We start from the raw sequence: 21,312 nt of genomic DNA on the forward strand, positions 1-21,312 counted from the left end.
AAAATCCACAGCTAGGCACTATTAAAATACCATGTCAGATTTCAATGTAAAAATGTGAAGTGTCCATGTTGCATTTCCTGTTGCGGGCACTGGGCCTACCCACACAAGTGATGTACCGTTTTTATCGGGAGACTTGAGGGAACACAGAATAGAAGAACAAGTGTTTTTACCCCTTGTCTTTCTCTACATTTTTTGCCTTCCAAATGTAAGACAGTGTGTAAAAATGAAGGCTATTTGAGAAATGCCCTGTAATTCACATCCTAGTATGGGGACTCCGGAATTCAGAGATGTGCAAATAACCACTGCTTCTCAACACCTTATCTTGTGCCCATTTTAGAAATACAAAGGTTTCCTCAATACCTATTTTTCACCCTTTATATTTCACCAAATGAATTGCTGAATACCCGGTATAGACTGGAAACCCATTGCAAGGTACAGCTCATTTATTGGCTCTGGGAACCTAGGGTTCTTGATGAACCTACAATCCCTATATATCCCTGCAACCAGAAGAGTCCAGCAGACATAATGGTATATTGCTTTAAATAACCTGCCATAGCTGGAAAAAGTTATAGAAGAAAACGTAGACAAAAATGGCTCTTTTTTTTCCAAGTCAATTTCAATATGTTTTTAATTTAGCTGTTACCGTACTTTCTGTAAGAAAACCTCGAAGGATCTACACAAATCTGCTGAATTCTGAATTTTGTCTACTTTTCAGAAATGTTTAGCTGTTCATGATCCAGCATTGGTTTCACACCCATTTCTGTCACTAACTGGAAGGAGGCTGAAAGCACAAAAATAAGATAAAATGGGCTATGTCCAAGTAAAATGCCCAAATTGTGTTGAAAAATATGGTTTTCTGATTCAAGTCTGCCTGTTCCTGAAAGCTGGGAAGATGGTGATTTTAGCACCGCAAACCCTTTGTTGAGGCCTTTTTCAGGGGGGGGGGGGGGGGGGGGAAGAGAACACATGCTTTCTTCTGCAGCCCTTTTTCGACATTTTGCTTTTTAAAAAACGAAATTTTACCTGTATTTGGGTTACTTTTTTGGTCTCCTCCAGGAGAACCCAGAAACTCTGGGCACCTCTAGAATCCCTAGGATGCTGGAAAAAAAGGATGCAAATTTGGCATGGTAGCTTATGTGGACAAAAAAAAGTTAAGAGGGCCTAAGCGCAAACTACCCCAAATAGCCAAAATAGGGCTCGGCCCCGAGGGGAAAAGGACTGGCAGTGAAGGAGTTAACATGGGATATCAATGTTTTACAACACCCCCTATTTCTTGGCCCCATTTAACAGATTACTCAAATGTTCATGGAAAGAACTGAGGTCGATGAACTTTTTTTTGTAAAGCTTTGTGCAGATTCAATAAACTGCACCAAAGTTAGTAGAAAAAAAAACACAATGTAAACTCTAATACAACTATAACCACACAGCGACAACCACCACTGTAAAAAAAGAAAAAAAATGTGTTTGTGAGTCCAAGGTGTTTATTTATTGTAGGCGGGCTCTAAACTTCCTTTTTTTTATATATAAAACAATATATTTAACAAATATAGTAACATGTTAACACATATATACTTTTTAAAATTGAGAAACGCCCTATGCCCTCTATTGATCGATATATAAGTGTATAAAAATATATATATATCCCTGAAAAGTACAAAATTGTCTGGCGGGAGTCTACGTGCATCTTAAAACAGTTTCTTCTTCTTCATGAACCATTAATATGATAGACTCAATAATGGTGTGGTGAGACCCTATGCTTTGATAAAGTTATCAAAAACTGAATGAAAAAAACATTCTATACAATTATTTAACCACATATTTCATATGTATATGAAAAAATAATTAAAAAAAACTTGCGGTATAATTAAAAATGAATGTTCATGTTTAATAATGATTTGTATGCTTTCGTTCGCTCCGCAAATATAGAATATATATTTGGCTAACCCACAAATCATAATACATGTTTTCATTTATGTCAACAGAAAAGAAAGACGGATTTTTTTATGACGCTGTAACATTTGCAGGAAAGTTTTATAAAATGCGGGTACATGTTTCATAAGCCCCATGCAAAATGATTGTATGCAGGGATAAAGAGCAAGCTAAAGATTAGGAGAAACTCAAGAGGACCTGTTGGCATTCAAACAAATACAACTGATAAATGCAGTACTTGATAGATACAAGTTTGTTCAATACTTACCAAGCCCTTTGCTTTCAGGCGCTCTTCTTCGGTAGCTGCTTTCTCGCGAAGAATTGCTCTGCTAAGGTGATCCCTAGCAGCTAATTTCTCTCTCTCCAGCACTTTGCTAATTTCTTCACGAACAAATGTTTTCTCGCCCTCCAACCTAAAACAGCAGACCAGATTTAAAGCTAATGCATAATATAACCAGTACATCACAAAAGAAGTGATATATTCAACGCTTCCACTTTAACTCAGTGTTTAAAGAAATGATAATGTTAACTTTGACACAACTCAGTTGTTTCTTGTTTCTAGCGTCACCACTATTCCCTGCCACTGTCCAATTTAGAGCTGTGCCCAACTGGTACATATGCATGCTTTATTTCTACAACAAAGATGTGCACCCTAGCCAGAAAACCCAGACTCATCAGGTCCACTGGTGCTACTTTGCGGACTGGTAGAAGCATCTCCTATAGAAGAGTGTTTGGTGTTACCTGAAGGTGCAGTCTACAGTCATCTTTTCATAAGAGAGGGTGAGTCACTGGGGATCTTGGTAGCAGGCTCACTCTTTCTGATGAGACTAGACTCAGATGTTCATACCTCCAAGAACCCCTGTTTCCTTCCACATATCCTGTGCTTCTGAGAACTGAGGGAAAGTAATGGATACATCAAAGAACTCAGCCAGTTTCAGATACCGACTTAGTGGCTTCCTCAGTCTCAACTGCTTTCTGTGCTGGCTGGGAGTGTGAGACAAGCATTGGCGAGGAAGTAAAAAAAAGTGCACGCTGGCCTTGCCATTTGGTTTGCAGCAGCAGAACACTCATCCTAAGAGGCTGCCTCCTCTGGCCAGAGTAAACTCCACCACACTTTACCAGACTGGAAAAGGACTTTCCCTGAACAGCATTGTGAAAGAGTGGACATCCTGAACTCTCTGTGGAACACTTCAGTTCTGTGGCCGCCAAACCCCAATAATCAAGTAAATCCTAATATTTTTTAAACACCCCAGGCTTTATCTTGGCAGATCAGAGCTTTCACTACAGTTGATCCAGTGGCTAGAAATACCATCCTCTTTCCTTGGCCTCATCCAATTAGCAAAGTATAAACAAATACTATCATATAGCAACTGCGAGCACTCAATAATTAAGTTCTAGATCCGAAATACATTTAAAAGAATTATTACAGGAAGTCTCTTGATGCATTTAAGAAAATATAGTAAGAAATGTCAAAGACTTGGATTCAGAAATATAAAATCAGCATAAGAAATATTAACCCTAGTAAGAAGCTATTCCCCAATTTTAAACGTCATACTCATAAAGAGGATTCTATGCAAGGATAATCCCAATAAAATCAGAGAGAGTTTTGGGAGTAAAATGAAATGAGCTTTCCACAGGTGAACACTCACAGTAGGAGGCTGCCTCATCTGGCCAGAGTTATCTCCTAGCATCGCCAGATTGGAAGAAGACTCCCCCTAAACAGCATCCCAGAAGAGTGGACACTTTGATCTGTTGGTACAATGCTTCAGTTAACACAACCCACAGCCCCACCTCTCACTTCTCCGAAAGAGCAGCAAGATTGCACCACAATGAAACAAATAACCAGGATCACCAAACCTTGACTGAGACAGATGATATCCAATGATCCAATGTTGTCTGAGATACAACAAAGGTGTGATCTGAAAGGTTGCTAGGATTCTGGCCAAGCCTTTTCCCTGATCCTTCATACCAGGATGGAACAAGTTTCCAGGTAACAGTGAAAAAATTACTATTCAATCACTGCACCTTACCAGAGGTCCTAGAACAAGAGGCCAATTACAATGTGAGAGGATGAGGTCCCAGGGCATGGTCCCTCCGGTCCACCTTATAAAAGATATGAACAGCACCACATTCAGTTTCAAGACATTTATACTTTCTTCAAAACTGCTCATCTTAAAGACTGCTAAATCTCCTTCTGGATGGAGTTACAACTACTCAGCTTACACATACTGGGTAGTGTTTGATAAACCTTGTGCTGACAGTTTCACAGAGCACACAGACCTCATGCTGTCGGGATACACGTCAGCTAATGCAAATGGTTTGAAATGTACAGGGTTTTGCCCCAGGGCGTCAAGTCTCCCTGGGAAGTCTTGTTTAATCTGTCACAATGCCAATATTCTTTAGAGGAACATCCCAATTCGAATAGAAGAAACTTCAAATTCAAGGACAAGAACAATCCCATTTAATACAAGAAGATAATCATGGCATGCTCCACTGAATCTCAGCCAAAATAGAAGAACCAGACTTTTGAACTAGTCCAAGGAACTGACCTAGTGTTAAAGGAATGAGGGTGGGTTGGAGCAAGCTCATAGTGAGACACTAGACTGGGAGCAGAAAACAATGCCCACCCCTGTGGGAAACACATGAGTGGAAAGAATGAACATCGCTCTTGACAAAGTTTCCTTCACGTCCAACATTAGATGATGTGAATAACATAAGTACAGTCAGAAAGCCTGTTAGTTAATCAATGCACAACTGTCTGAAAAGCAACGCTCCAGATGCTGCCAAGGTGTCAGTGGGGCTTGATGTCCCCCACAGCTGTGTTGTCCCCATTATGAACGTGGGATCAGACACCCACATCTGGTCTTATTACACTGTCTGCACCGCTCATAATATTAGACCTACAACATTATGTCGCCGTCTGAAGTAAGATCCCAAAAGAGGTCAACTCCCACACTGAAACCATTGGATTGGAAAGGTTTGGTGTGTTTTGCCACTGGGCTTGAATATATAGAACTGTAAATTGATAGCTGCCAACATGCTACTGACATCACAGCCGAGAAAGAAAATGAAATTAGAGCAGTCTATAAACCTCTTTGTGGAAAAAACATTCCCCTGCGTGACAGTTACTCACCTATATTTTCTTTTCTATTGCCTTCCCACGAGCATAAATCCCTACTTGATTTCATGGATCACTCGTGGAGGGAGGCAGGAATCAAGGGGGAATGAAACAAAATAAGAATCTTGCTTACTGCCGTTGTGTCTCTAGACACCCACATTCACTTAAAATAAATATAGAAAATAATTGTGTGTAGTGTCCTGTCATTCCCCAACAGTATGCCTCAGGGCATCCTTCCTTTTTTTGAAAATCATTCGGAGTAACATTTCTGCAATCTTGCTACATTATCTCACCTCACACTAGATTTTTCTCTTCTTTGAGCCCAGAGTACCAGAGTCCCACTCTTGGTGATGAAGTATGAAGCTAAATAGCAAATGTACAGTGAATCAATGACATGTATGATAGACAATTTGTCATCTGTAGGTCAGTACAGAACACAGCACCAGGCCATCACTATCTGCCATTACCGCACTTCTCTCTGGAGCCCTGTCGAGACAGCAACTCAACTTCTTCCCTTTTGACATTTCTTTCACGTCTGTGGAGACCCAAAAAGAAGGGGAAGGACCAGAAAGAGGGGTGCTTCTTGCCCCGTGGCATGACAGCAATGAAAACTGGCACAATGATATGAGAAGCAGGCAAACTTTTATTTTTCTCTGCCGTGCTATGTCAGCAAAGCAGTGACTGACATGCATCAAAACACTGTGATAATGGATATTCAAGGAAGTCATACACAACACTAGATTAGCCAGGGGAGTGGTGATCTTTAGTGCAGCAGGTACAGTGGCAGCGAACCAACTCATAAGGTGATCAAGGCACCCCAAAATCATGACTGATCTTTACAACTCAAAGGACAGCCAGGAGGCCATATTTTATTGTTAGCATTAGGGACCAGACACCCTTATGTAGGAGATTGCATCCTGTAAAATCAGCTCCACTGATTTGTGCAATGCCCATTCAATGTATCCCTGTGAACTTCAAAACAACAGTGCAGAACTTCTTTAATCGGTGCTTACATTCTGGCCGTGTTAACTGAAACTTATTTTGTAACATCAACACATTATTTTGAAAGTCTATTAGATTGTGTGGCCCTGTAAGTTTAATGTTTAACAGAGCAACTCAGCAACAGTGTGTAACTATTCAATATACATTAAAAATACAAATATCAGGCCGTCCAGGTCATCCTCACAGCTTTGGGAGATATGGAATCATCTAAATTGCCACATTTGTTGGAGTATGATAGTAGTAGGTATGATTGTACTAGCATTTGGCAGCTCTGTCTCGGGATGTGGATGGTGCAAGGTGAAATGCCCTCCCGTGAAATACCTTGGACCCTGGCACTTATTTCTGTACAAATTAAGGATTGCCTTTACTTATACTTGCTCTGTACTGGCTCTTTGAAGGAAAACTAGGGGAAAACAGTAGCAAAGTTTACATGTAAGACGGTATCGAATAGATCCTATAAAATAATAAAGACTGTAAAAATACCTATTTAGAAAGGGTGCGTTTTATATTGTAGTCTATTTAACTTTCTTCTCAAACAGAAAAGTTACTTCCCAATGTTAACTTCATTGGTGGGTGGAGAGTAAACGGATGTTAATTATGCGATATTAGCGGGCAAAACTCGATTGAATCTCACGCAGCATGAATTCCGTTAGCTAAACTAACAAACTGAATAATGTGTCTCCCTATCAGCAGGGATTCATTATACCACCTTTGCTATTTTCTCAGACTATCTATTTCCAAATCCCTTGAACTTTTTTTAGTCATTAAAAACAGACATTCCAGAGAAGTCAATTTGCAGTCGAACACCTCACAGTGCTGCTGAAAAAAAATAAAAACCCTCCCAATATTTCCAAGTAAATATAAAGAGTTTGTGGCCGGTGGCAACAATGTATTGTATTTTTATAAACAAACAAAAAAATCAGCAATAACTCTGCACACAGTAGAAAAGTTACACTGAATGTTTGAAAGCAACCATTAATAAAATACCATTAGAACGCATTTAATTGGTCATTTTCACATTTGCAGCGCAGCCAAGATAGAGGGGACCACTTATATATTTTTAACAGCTAGGTGATCTGTATTTTTATATTGAACTGTGTAAGTAACCAAAGCGGTGAATGCTAATTTAGTTGAAGGCTATAAACAAATGTACTCCCATTTAAGAATTATTTTACAGTCTAGCCATATTTTATAAAAGTGCTGAATACATTGCTATAAAAAAGAAGCATCAACACGGTAAAACAATTAAAGTACAACATTAATAAAATTTATGTTTTCCATTTTTTTCGAAAAAATAACGGCTAGTTAAGCAAGGTGAAATGTTTAAAAAAATGAACGCAATTGTGCGAGTCTCCAGCGGAGAAAATGTTAAATTGCACCAAAAAAAAGACACAAAAATAACATCGGAATGCCAATAGTGTGCTATACAGGCACATGTAGTAAGTAGATTAAAAAAAAAAACTGATTGTTCAGGGGCATAACTTAACGAGAAAAAACAACCAAGCATTGGCAAAGCCATTCTGTCTGTCACTGGCTGATAGCCTTCTGGCTTTGTGAATGCTTGTTTGATTCAACAAGATTTTATTGTTTAAAAAAACAAAACATTGTTTTAGAAGCTGCTGTGCCGTCCTCGTGCCACTTCGATGTATGATACCGCCACTGCCTGGGTTTCCGGTCTGGGTTTTCCCCACTCACTGTTCTTCCTGCCAACCGAAGCCCTGCCCACCCCAGGACCTACTTAATGGAGGCCAGAGTGTGAATGCACCAAAGCCAAGCCCGTCTGCGCCCGCACACATCTAGACAGCAGCCAGCATCATTACTCCTAGGCCTATCACCCCCTGCAGATGCACCATGCCTGAGCTCTACACTCTTGACTCCAGATGCCACAAAAAACATCACTGCACTAACCCACGCACTACGGTAGGACCTTTCACCTGCACTAACTGCCACTTCATCTGACAGAGCACAAACACCAACCAGCCCACTGATCAGCCCCACCTCGAACACACCACATACACCACCTGAACAAAAACACCAACTTGCATGCGCCCTTCACAACACATGCTCACTGTGCAAACACACCGCCAAGATTTGGGACCTCATCTTCCACCCTCACACCTGACGTCCCCTTCCTCACCAAGACCTGGCTCACCCCAAATTCCGTGCCCAACATCGCCACCACAATACCTAAAGGATACAAGATCATCCACCACAACAACAAACCTGGCAGAGAGATCACAATCATACACAAGGAATCCATCCAATGCACCACCACAAATGATAACATCACCCCAGGCATGGAACACTTCAACGTCTGACTCCAGACAGCAAAATCATCGGTGCACTCTTGCCTGTTTTTCCAGGACCACGCTCAGCCTTCTACCACTTCACCATCTACTTCATCGCCCCCCTTGCCATAGACTCCAACAACTAAATTTTCCTCGTCGACCTCAACTTTCTTCTCCATAATGACCATAATTACATCAACACCATCAACCTCTTCGACAACACGAACAACATCGAACTCACCCAACTCATCCACAACTTCAAGCAAAATGCAGGCCACAGGCTATACCCAATCTTTATCTTCAACAACTGCATCAAGTACAGCCACATCACAGAATTCACCTGGACAGACCACTCCATCATCCACTTCAACATCAACAGCTCAGGGACCCCTGCCTGCGGTCTGCCCAACGTTCCCCACCACCACTGCAGCTGGAGCAAAATCTTTAAAGTGCACACATATCAATGCCCTCAACACCACCCACCACATCTCCTCCAACAACCTAGACCAGAAAGTCAGAAACTTCAACAATCAGATCACCAACCGCTCAAGAGCACCGCTCCCATCAGCAACACCCACAGAAAGTCTACCAAGCAGGTTAGTTGGTAACCTGAAGACATCAGAACTGCTAAACAACACTTTAAACAACTGGATGGGAGATGGGGCACCAGCAAGGATACAACTTACCAGACTACCATCAAGACAGCCCTAATTTTCTACTACAGACAGTTAAGAGAATCGAAGAAAAAGGTCTTAGCATCACACATCGAATCAAGCTCGAATAACAGCAAATAACTTTTCAACACTGTCAAAGAATTCCCCTTTCCTTCAGCTGTAATAAATATTACCCCCTCACAGGAACTCTGTAACAACCGTGCAAACTTCTTCCACAACAAGATCGTCAACATCTACAACCACTTCATTCCCTAGCCCACGTACACCAACTTCAAGCAACACAATGACCCAGCTACCACTCCAGACATCCGACTAACCGAATGGAGCCAGCTCGCACCACAGAACACCGCCTCCATCATGAACTCGGTCCACTCAGGAGCCCCAATGAAACCATGCACTCAGCACCTCTTCAACCTAGGTGAAGCCAGAATCGGCACATACTCCCTACCTTGTTCAACACCTAAATTGCTATTGACATCTTCTCTGAGGACTGGAAACATGCTGAAGTCAATGCCCTACAAAAGAAACCATCTATAGACCCCAGCCAATTCAACAACTACCGACCAATCTCCCTGCTCCTGTTCCCGGACTAAGTTTTAGAAGAAGCCATCAACCAACAACTCTCCTCACATCTGGAACAGAATCTCCTACTCCACTCCTCCCAATCCAGATTCTGCAACAACCACAGCACCAAGACAGCCCTCATTGTGTCTACCAATGACATCAGAGTCCTACTCGTCTCAGGAGAGTCTTTGGCTCTGATACTCAGACTTCTCTGCAGCCTTTGATAGGGTCTCCGACCACACACACATCAAAAAAATGCATAACAGGCATCTAAGGAGCCACTCTCAGTGGGTCGCCTCTTTCCTCACAAGAACACAAAAAGTCCGCCTACCCCTCCCCTCCAAACCCAAGGAAATCATCTGTGGAGTACCCCAAGGATCCTCACTCAGCCCTACCCTCTTCAACACCTATATGACATCTCTGGCTAGCATTGCCAAAACCCCCAGACTCAACATCATATAATATGTGTTGGACCTGGCTTTTTGACAGGGTCATCCCCAAACTTTTTGCCTCCTTCCTCCTATTTTTTTCTGACCTATTGTTGTTGGCTTTTGACCTCTGAGTACTTTACCACTGCTAACCAGTGCTAAAGTGTATATGCTCTCTGTGTAAATTGTACTATTGATTGGTTTATCCATGATTGGCTATTTAATTTACTTGTAAGTCCCTAGTAGAGTGCACTATATGTGCCTAGGGCCTGTAGATTAAATGCTACTAGTGGGCATGCAGCACTGGTTGTGCCACCCACTTCAGTAGCCCCTTAACCTTGTCTCAGGCCTGCCATTGCAAGGCCTGTGTGTGCAGTTTCACTGCCACTTCAACTTGGCATTTAAAAGTACTTGCCAAGCCTAGAACGCCCCTTTTTCTACATATAAGTCACCCCTAATGTGTGCCCTAGGTAACCCCTAGAGCAGGGTGCTGTGTGGGTAAAAGGCAGGACATGTACCGGTGTAGTTATATGTCCTGGTTGTGTAAAACTCCTAAATTTGTTTTTACACTACTGTGAGGCCTGCTCCCTTCATAGGCTAACATTGGGGCTGCCCTCATACATTGTTGAAGTGGCAGCTGCTGATCTGAAAGGAGCAGGAACGTCATATTTAGTATGGCCAGAATGGTAATACAAAATCCTACTGACTGGTGAAGTCGGATTTAATATTACTATTCTAGAAATGCCACTTTTAGAAAGTGAGCATTTCTTTGCACTTAAATCTTTCTGTGCCCTTCAGTCCACGTCTGGCTAGGTTTAGTTGACAGCTCCTTGTGCATTCACTCAGACACACCCCAAACACAGGGTACTCAGCCTCACTTGCATACATCTGCATTTTGAATGGGTCTTCCTGGGCTGGGAGGGTGGAGGGCCTGCCCTCACACAAAGGACTGCCACACCCCCTACTGGGACCCTGGCAGACAGGATTGAACTGAAAGGGGGCCTGGTGCATTTCTTAGACACTCTTTGAAGTCACCCCCACTTCAAAGGCACAATTTAGTATAAAACAGGGCCTCTGCCCTACCTCATCAGACACTTGCTGGAGAAGAAACCTGAACCAGAAACTACATCCTGCCAAGAAGAACTGCCTGGCTGCTCAAAGGACTCACCTGTCTGCTTTCTCCAAAGGACTGCTGCCTTGCTGTTGGCCTGCTGCCTTGCTGAACTCTTGTCTGGCTGTAAAAGTGCTCTCCAAGGGCTTGTATAGAGCTTGCCTCCTGTTCCCTGAAATCTCAGGACCAAAAAGACTTCTCTTTTTCACTTGGACGCTTCGTGCGCCGAAATTTTCGACGCACAGCTTGTTCCGCGGCGAGAAAAACGCCGCACACCGACGCTGATCGATGCAACGCCTTGGGGACGACGGAACTTCGACGCACGGCCTCGCAAGGACAACGCCGCCCGACCTCCAGAGGAGAAATCGACGCAACGCCTGCTGTGAGAACGAAACTTCGACGCACAGCCCCGCGGAACGACGCGCAGCCGGAAAACAAGCAGGAGAATCCACACACAGACCCGGGACATCTGGTAATCCCCGCGACCCATAGAAAGAGACTGTCCGCGCGCCGGAAAACGACGCACGACTTTCCCGTGTGAAAAATAACAACGCAAGTCCGTGTGTGCTGGGGAGAAATCAACGCACACACCATTTTTCCACGTATCTCTTCTTCTGCGGCCCTTTGCGGAGATTTTCCACTCCAAACCAGGTACTTTGTGCTTGAAAGAGACTTTGTTTGCTTTTTAAAGACTTAAGACACTTTATATCACTTTTCAGTGATATCTTTACAAATTCATATTGCATCTTTGATCGTTTTGACCTGCAAATACCCAGATAAATATTATATATTTTTCTAAACACTGTGTGGTGTATTTTTGTGGTGCTATATTATGGTATTGTATGATTTATTGCACAAATGCTTTACACATTGCCTTCTAAGTTAAGCTTGACTGCTCGTGCCAAGCTACCAGAGGGTGGGCACAGGCTAATTTTGGATTGTGTGTGACTTACCCTGACTAGAGTGAGGGTTCTTGCTTGGACAGAGGGTAACCTGACTGCCAACCAAAAACCCAATTTCTAACAATATGCCAATGGCACAGCTCATCCTCTCCCTCTCTGAAGGCAGCACCAACACCAAGACAAACTTCCACAACTGCATGACCGACATCTCCAACTAGATGAAGAACAACTGTGTAAAGCTCAACACGGACAAGAGATAGAGGTACTCATCTCTGGAAACAAAAACTCCCCAAGGGACACATCCTGGTAGCCCTCGGAACTTGAATCTACTCCTAACCCCCACTGACCATGCTAGGGTCCTAGGCATCATTCTGGACAAAAAGCGAACCATGACTCAGGTCAACTCCATCTTCTCCTCCTCCTGCTCCTTTATCCTACACATGCTTCATAAGATATTCAAATGGCTACCCCCAAAGTTCAAGATGCACCATCACCCAGGCCCTCATCTCTAGCTGACAGGGCTACGCAATGCTCTCTACTCGGGAATCGCAGCTCACCTCCTCCAATGACTACAGACCATAAAGAATGCAGCAGCTAGACCTGGCCTGGATCTCCCTTGACAAACCCACATCACCCCCTTCCTCCGGGAACTCCAGTGGCTCCCATTACAGAAAATATGCCACTTCAAGTTCCTGAACCTACTTGAACTACTGCCTGAACTTCCATCAGCACACCAGACACCTCCACTCCGCTTCCATTTCTCTAAATCTCAACCTCCCCGAATCCAATGCAGCAGATTAAGAGGTATTTCATGGCAGTGAAGCCCTTTCATCTCCAGACCTCCACATCTCTTTCAGAGTTCCAAAAGTCCCTGATGACCTGGCTATTCGGGCTAATCAACTTGACCCTGCTGTCACCTAGATACCCTCATGGGTGACAAGACACGCTCTATAAATCTACTGATTGATTGATTGATGGACAGATATCTATGTGATGTATGGCACAGGATGTACCCCCAAAGATTCAGAATTATCATACTGCCCCCCAATACATCAGCTTCACACTCTTATAGATCTTCTCTTGTGCAACAAAGTCATGTCCAACTGTCTTAGAGCCATCGAGGGTCTGATTCAGAACTCAGCTGATGGGTTACTCCGTCACAATAGTGACAGATATCTCATCTGTCGAAATCTAAATCCCATCATCTTCAATGGGATTCAGATTTTGGTAGACGGGATATTCGTCACTGTTGTGACGGAGTATCCCGGTTGCCGAGCTATAAATTAGGCCTGAGTACCTGGGGTGGACGTTGTCTGACCAATGCCCACTGAAAGTGACAGTGTGGTGAAGTAGGGACCTTGGGTGGATACCCATGTATAGACTCATTACATAGGTTCTACTAGATGCGCCATATAGGGAGACTATTAGGGCCCACATGAATACATTTTTCACTGGTAACACTGGCACAGCATCATGCAGGGGGATGGAGTGGTACGTCCTTAAAGTGGTGGTACACGGGCTGTGCCTAAAGTCCTCTTATGGTATAAAGCCCATGCTGGCCATGGAAATAACAGCACTGGAAGACCATATAAGTGAGGTTGAAGTGACAATGGGGCAAGGCAAGAGGGACGTGCGTCTGAAAAATGGTACAGTGATATGAGAAGCAGTCTTGTATCATGGTTTCAAAGACAAGGAGCTGGAGTAATGTCTGGGCCGGATAGACTATAGGAAGTATGTCACCTGTCAACATGCAGAGTTAGACAGGGCAGGTCAATTTTTAGCACGGCTCCTTCGCATGGACACTCCAATAACTCCCTCCGAGACAGTAACATTTCCACCAGGCAAGACAGTCACTACCCAAGCCGCCATCCACGAGGTATTTGCACCACACTACACCGTGCTATATGCCATCACAAACATGATAGATAACGAGACTGGGCAATCCTATGTAGACAAGCTACCTTACTATGAGATAAGACCACCTGGAAAGGTCGACCCTGGACGAGCCCCTTTCACGTGACAGCATCAATGAACCAGATGGCTTGTGGTAAGACCCCAGAAGCTGATGGGCTCCCAGCAGAGATCTACTTGACCTATTGAGTGCAACTGGCCCCCAAGATACTTCAAATGTACAAGGAGACCAAAGACACAGGAACCTTTCCCTGGACTTTAAGAGAGGCACTGATAGCTGTACTTCCAAAACCGGGATCAGAACTACTCGATGTGCACTGCTATCATCCCCTCTCAATATTAAACGCAGACTGCAAAATACTAGGCAATAGGTTGACCCAGATAATCAAAACTCTGATTCACCCGGACCAAAATGGGTTGATACCAGAAAGGAACACCTTCCTTAACATCAGGTGGCTATTCTCTATAATGGACGGTGGACCACGGAGAGGCACACCTCCAGTGGCTACGTCCCTAGACATAGAGAAGGCCTTTGATATTCTGGGTTTGGCCCACGTAGCCCATCAACTGTACTGGTAAGGAAATCTCCAACTTGTTTTCCATAAGTCAGGTCACACAGCAGGAGTATCCTTTATCTCCCTTCATATTTGCATTGGCCATGGAGCTATTGGCAGGCCTGTTCAGAAGCAGAAGTCCGGAATTGGGGATACCAAATAATGGCATTTGGGACACCATCCCCTTATATGCAGATGATGCGTTACTTTATCTGCGCAACCCGCATCAGTCAGTGCCACCAGTGATGGAGGTACTACAGTCTTTTGGGGAAGTCTCTGGGCTACAAATTAACCCATCCAAGATGTGCTTGTTTCCACTACATAAACTGGCTTAAATCGAACAAGCAGGGATGGTAGATGGTGGGCTAGAGTGGAGATTCAGCAAGTGTAAATATTTGGAAATCCAAGTATATCACACCGAAGAAGCCCTAATTCAGGGAAACCTGGCTAAAGAGGTGACTGGCACCAGGGGATCGCTGAGATTTTGAAAAACCCTGCCCCTCTCCCCAATGGGAAGAGTGGCTTTTGCAAAAATGCTGGTGTTGTTTGTTATACCACTTTTTGGCCTCACCATTATTACTACCTGGGATGTTCTTTAAGGAACTCAACAGTGTGCTGTAGGATCTGAAGAACCAGTAGAAAGCGAGCTGTAATACATACGTTATACAATCCACTGGAGAAGGGCGGACTGGGGGACCAGTAATGAGTTATATCATGCTATAGCACAGCTATAGTGGCCCATGAAGTTTCTATCAGACAGCCTTAACCCCAAAAGTCGGCCATCGCATATGGGTTGCAAGGTCATCAGCTACTGGAGTGTTTGATGGGGTCAGGTGCCAGGGAAGTCCCCAGGAATAGGCTGCCTAATTACATTTCATGAGGGGGCTGATAACTATGGCACAGGTCCAGGACACTTCCTGATATATAGTGCATTGGTGCATGCAATTAGGCAAACTTGGCAACAGGATCAGGCTGAACTGCAAACCTTTAACACCCTGGGTCTTTTACTAAGTTACAGTAGTGGCAGAAAAGCGGTCACCCTATTCTACAATGCGCTGCTGAGAGACTGACTTCATAGGTACTCTGCTGTGAGGGATAAGCAGAACATAAAAACAGGATGGGAACTGACAGACAAGCAGTGGTAATCGATGTCAGAACAGGTCAAGAAGGTGTCCAGAAACCCAAAAACTATGTGCACCACATCTAGTTAACCCCATCCCAAATTTATTGTGTACTCCCCGAAACAGTGCCAGAAGGCCCCATGTGCCACACTCGGTATGCCGACTTCCAGTATATGGTGTAGGCATTCTCCAAGATTGCCTACTTTTGGGAGACTGTAGTGGCAACTGTGACAGAGCTCACAGGCACACCGCTTGTACCATTTACATGAAGAACTAAATATGTAGCATGATCTATATCCCTCCCATATATCTTGGCTAAGAGACAGATCACAATGCCGTGGAAGACACTGGCTACACTTCTGACACAACGGTGGTTGTGGGTTCTGTGTAAATGGGTGACAGCAGAGACTGACGCTTGGGCCTTAGTGCACGTGTAGGGTCTTCAGGGTCGTCAGCATTAAAAATGGGTGAAAAACCCAGCAGGGAGATGTTGGGTACACAGATAGCAGCATAATGAGGTGCCAGTTCTCACAATGCATGGACACCACGTCACTATGGGAAGGGAGCAGGCACCTCCCTACCTTGTGACTGCATTGGGGGCAAGAGCGTAGGGGACACACGCATGGGATGGTGACTGACTGACTTACTTTGCCGCAGTACTACAACTAACAAAACACAAGGCCAGGACTATCCATCAACTTTTCATGTCTATGGTTGTTAAGCTCGTTCAGTTTCCCTTCTCTTCCAATGGTTATTGGTATGGTGTAAGCAGATTGTGTTTGATGCTTTCTATTCCGTGTCGGGTGCTGACTAATATGTAAAATGACTGTACAACAGTTGCCATATCCTGAGTAAGTCTTGGCAAATGATCACTAGTCATGGGTGCCTTCCTATGCACATTGTACTTTTATGCATTATTGTCTGGCTGGATGCAACAAACAAAAACCAATAAAGAGAAAATGAAAGCTGCTGTGCCCTCACCAATTAAAAGTGGCTAAAAGCAAAAATATGTTTTTGGTTTGAAAAAAAGACACATTGTCAAAATAGTCCCTGGCAGTGAAATGAACTGCTTTGTGTGTGGATGTGATATGCAGTCACTTACAGTGAAGACCAATAGCTGCAGTAGGATGACCCGCCGCCCCATGCTTTATGCTGTAGTGGGGGTGGGGGGGCGGGAGACAAATGTGAATGACAACAACAGAGCAACGGATGACAGGGAAGAAAACTAAAACTAATTAGATCATATATAATTTTACTAAAATCAAAAAGTCTTGGTTAGCACCAGAACTAAAAAGAGGACCCAGCTCAGGTCAAGGGTGGTTCTTTTTAAAGGAACAGGAGGTAATGATATATAAGGGGGAAATAAATCTTGTGCATCCTGAGCCTCAGGTACAAGTTGCCTAACTTTGGTAACATCTTTTCATGTAGAGGCTATCTAGTGACTGCAGATTCCTAACCTGGTGAATTTCCCCAGGCACCAGGCTATCTACAGTAATTATTGATACCAATTCCACTGAAAGTTAGTAGGTGGCTAGTATGTGGCATCATGCTGCTTTGAGATAGATCCATCCTTCCCAGATGTGACGTGGGGCTGTTATATCTGTAATACCTCTGTGCTCCAACGTCAGTTTCTTTCTGATCTCTGTCCATGCCATCTGACGTAGAGCTTGTAGAAATCGGAATACACTAGTGTACAGTTTTGAGGGTAGAATCTTATTAATGAGCCCATTCCACAGAATGGGGAGAAGGGAGGGTGAGTGAGGAATCTGCAGTTAGATAGTCTCTGCCAGAAAAAGTATTACTGAAGGTAAGTAACTTGTTCTTCTGCTAGAGACACCGAACCTCAGGCACCAAATCTTGTGAAGAGATACCAAATTATTACCTTCCAAGATGGTGGGTTTGTGGAATGGCTCAGACCAGGTCATCCTGCAAGACAGATCAGGGAAAGTGCCCCTCCCACCTGACATGGCTTTCCAGACAGTAGTGCTTCATGAACATTTGGTGGGATGCCCATGAGCAGCCTGGCAGATGTCCAGGACTGGCACCCCACATACCAACACAGTGGTAGCAACCTTTGCTCTGGTGAAATAAGTGCAACCCTTCTGGAAGGCTACTTCTTGGCTCGCTCATAACAAGATTTTTATGCACAGAACACTCCATCAGAAGTTCCCTTTTTGTAATGTGTTTTCTCCAAATAAGTTAACAAAAGGTTTTTTGTACAAGCAATGAGCTTCTAGCCAATCAGTGTAAAAACTGAGGGCTCTCTTAAGGTCAAGACGGGATAGCTGCTCCACCTCCTGAGAGCAGTGGGGTGCAGCATAGAATGCTGGCAAGGTGATGGATAGCCCTACATGAAAGGGCGCTACTTCCTTCGTCAGGAGGGATGTGTATGGTTGTTGTACAGACAAGGACTGAAGTTCGTTCACTTGATGGGCAGATGTTTTAACATGAGGAACAGCGTTTTGATAGTCAGAAGGCAGGGAGGGCACATGTGCATCCGGTTCAAATATAGTGCACATCAGGTGAATGAAAACCAAATTGAAGTCCCATCATGGCATAACAAAATGTGTTGGGAGGAACATGTAGATCAGCTCTTAAACTCATAACAACAGGTAATATGAAAAGGGGTGGCTGGTCTGGTAAATGCTGGAAGGCCAAAAGCGCACAAAGATAACCTTTAAGTATGGGCAAAGCCAGACCTTGCTGGGCCAGAGAAAAACAAAATAAGAGGATGTCTCACAACATTGCATTCAAGAGTTGGATGTTACGAGAGGAACACCAGACAACAAACGTCTCCCAGCGTACACGGTTAGGGTGGATGGAGGCCTTGCTGCCAAGATAACACCAACCATTTCAGGAGGAACATCAAAAGACATCAACTGTCGCCACTCAATCTCCAAGCATGGAGGTGTAGGTTGTGCAGGCTCAGGCGCAGAACACAGCTCTGCTGCTGCAACCAAAAGTCCTCCCGAAAGGCGAGCCAGATCAAAGAATGTATGATCATGGCCAAGAGTTCCAAACTCTCCTTGCCAGTCCAGTGCCACTACAATGACTTTACTCTGGTGTCTCCTGATCTTTTTCAGTACTCTGGGCAGGAGAGGCAGTTACGGTGAAAGGAGTCTCCCACAGAGAACTGTCTTGAGAACTCTAACGCACAAAGGTTTTGACACTGGGCATTCTCTGCAGTGGCGAAGAGATCAAGCCAGGGTTCTCCACATAGTTGGAAGACACCTTGTGCCACATGTGAATGTAACTGCCATTCATGATCTGCTAGGCACATAGGCTAAGTTCATTCGCTCTGGCTTTTAAAAATCCCAACAGAGGCTGGGCCACCAAGGACATACACTGCGTGTTCAGACCCTTCAAGAAATGTAAAGGCTCTTGCACAGGGCACATGACCTCACACTGTCCTGTTTATTGCAGTAGCACATGGAGGCCTTGCTGTCCATGAGAATCTGTATCCTTTTTCCCTAACTGATTGGAAAAACATCTTCAATGCCAAGAAATTGCTTGCAACTCCAGCAAATTGTTGAGAAGATAAGCTTCTGATGTAGACCAGAGTCCTCTGATCTACACCTCTCCTACATGACCTCCCCAAACCAGCTACGATGCATATTCATTACTGTTAGATCTGGGTGGCATAGGCCTCTGCCTTCCATGTTACAACTGCGGTCAGCCATCCTTCACTGCAGGTCTTTCACAGTCCCCCTCAAACACCTGGATGGAGTTCGACAGCTACACTTGGTGCTTAGCCCATTAAGATTTCAGCTCGCACTCAACAGTCTGAATGTGCCAGCTGGCATCGTTCATGAGCAGGATGCAGGAGGCTAAGATGCCCAGAAGCATAGCAGCCACTCTCACTGAGACCCAGGTCAAATGTTGAAACACTGGGATCATAGCCCAAACGTCCTAGGCTTGTTAAGGCAGATGGAAGGCTTGAAAGAGCACAGTATCCAGGAAGGCTCAAATTAAGGGTAGCCGTTGAGAAGACGTTTGTTGGACTTTTCCATCAACATATTAACATCACACCTATGTCAACACATATGTTGGAGATGGATGACAACTGTTTGAGGTGAAACCCTTCCTTAATTAGTCAGTCATTGAGGTATAGGAAGACTGGTATGCAAAACCTCGGCAGATAGGCTATGACCACCATCATCACCTTTGTGAACACTTGAGATGCACTGGTAAGCTAAACGAGAGCAATGAAAGTTGCTTTTGGTCTACCTGAAACCACAGGTAGCGCCTGTGATATCGCAGGGCAGGGATGTGAAAATGGGAACCTGCAAATACAACATAACTATCCAGTTTCCTATTTCCAGGGCAGGCAGAACTTGAGCAGGGTAAGCATTTGGAGCTTGTCCTTCCTAAAGAAGAAGTTCAGAGGGTGAAGACCTAGGGAGGGACAAAGGCCTCTGTCTTTCTTGGGCACCAGAAATTAACATTCCCTATTGCTTCCTAGACAAAGAGAGCCTGAACTTCTGTATGTAGTATGGACAAGTGACCCTCTGAGAAGTGTAGCGGTGTAGGTGGCATATCTGGGGGATGTGGCAGGAAGGGTAGGGAGCAACAATGTTCTACAATCTACAGTATAAATTGTTGGATGTGATGCTCCTCCACTCAGGGGGCGGGGGTGGAAGATGACACTTCCTACCACCAAGTAATTGGGAGTTGCAGAGAGTGAATTACATTGGTTTTGTGGCAGTGCAGGAAGAGGGGCTGGAGCCTGAATGCTGTAGTGCTGATTCCCTTCTTCTACCGCTAAAGGGCTGAGAGGTCTGTCGTTGCTGAGATACATTCTGATGTTGCCACTGTTGATATCCCTCTGCTGAAGCCTCAAAAGGGGCAGAATTGATGGGGGAATTGCCGAACAGGAAGACCAAGGCCTAGACAGCATGCTGTGGCCTTGCTCTCTTTAAATCTCTCCAACACAGAGCCTTCCTTTACTGCAAATAAGTAAGAGCCAACAAAGGGCATATCCATTAAATACCACTGAACATCAGTGAAGAAGCCCGTGGAACGAATCCAGGTATGGTGCCTCAGCACCATGCTCGTCCAAATTGCCCCACCTAGCGAGTCAGTAGTGTTCAAGCCCGAAAGGACTACTCCTGGACATCTTGAATCAGATGTCGCTGTGTCAGCCAGATTTCTGTCCCACAATGCATGCGAGTACCTTCCCCAGGAGACAGATGGTACTGACTGACCTGAGGGCAAAGCTGGATGAGGAAAACATGCACTTGGTGAACACCCCCATGCGTTTTGACTGTCTTCCGGGGTGGTCAGAAACGTCTTTGCTTTAAGGCAACTATTTGACACTTGCACCACCAGGCTCTCCCAACTTGAATGTTGTAAGAGGATTTCCTGATCCCATGAGGCAGGTTTGTATTGACTTGCCTATTGACTAGAGGGCAAGATCCTGGCTCTACCCTCGTGCCCCACAGCACATCTGTGACAGCGGTGTTAAGGGTAGTAGAGGTATTTAGGCAGTTTGTGCTGGGTTCAAGACATCCAGCAACATTTTAGTCTTGACCTCTGTAGTGGGGAGAGTGAGATGCAGTTCTTCTGCTACTCTCCTGATGATAGTGGCAAACTAGACACATTACTCTGTTGCCAGAGCAGAGTTGGAGGAGGACAGGCCAAAATCTGAAGAAATATTCAGACCACTGGCATCTCTTAATGCCATGAAAATATTGTCCCCATGATCAGGAGT

General features: G+C 44.4%; 1 protein-coding gene across 2 annotated transcripts in view; it reads right to left on the reverse strand.

The window, feature by feature from the left end:
• CHCHD3 (coiled-coil-helix-coiled-coil-helix domain containing 3) overlaps positions 1-21,312 on the reverse strand; it is an 801,596-nt gene that overhangs the window by 496,473 nt on the left and 283,811 nt on the right. Inside the window, exons 4-5 of one of the 2 annotated variants that reach the window (XM_069229314.1) lie at positions 2,198-2,342; positions 1,024-1,098 (exon numbers count right to left, since the gene is read on the reverse strand). In XM_069229314.1, the coding sequence (XP_069085415.1) occupies positions 1,024-1,098; positions 2,198-2,342 (220 nt within the window). The remainder of the gene's footprint in view (positions 1-1,023; positions 1,099-2,197; positions 2,343-21,312) is intronic. The other variant, XM_069229315.1, reaches the window with a different exon arrangement.

Source organism: Pleurodeles waltl, chromosome 4_1 (assembly GCF_031143425.1).
Source record: "Pleurodeles waltl isolate 20211129_DDA chromosome 4_1, aPleWal1.hap1.20221129, whole genome shotgun sequence".
NCBI lineage: Eukaryota > Metazoa > Chordata > Amphibia > Caudata > Salamandridae > Pleurodeles > Pleurodeles waltl.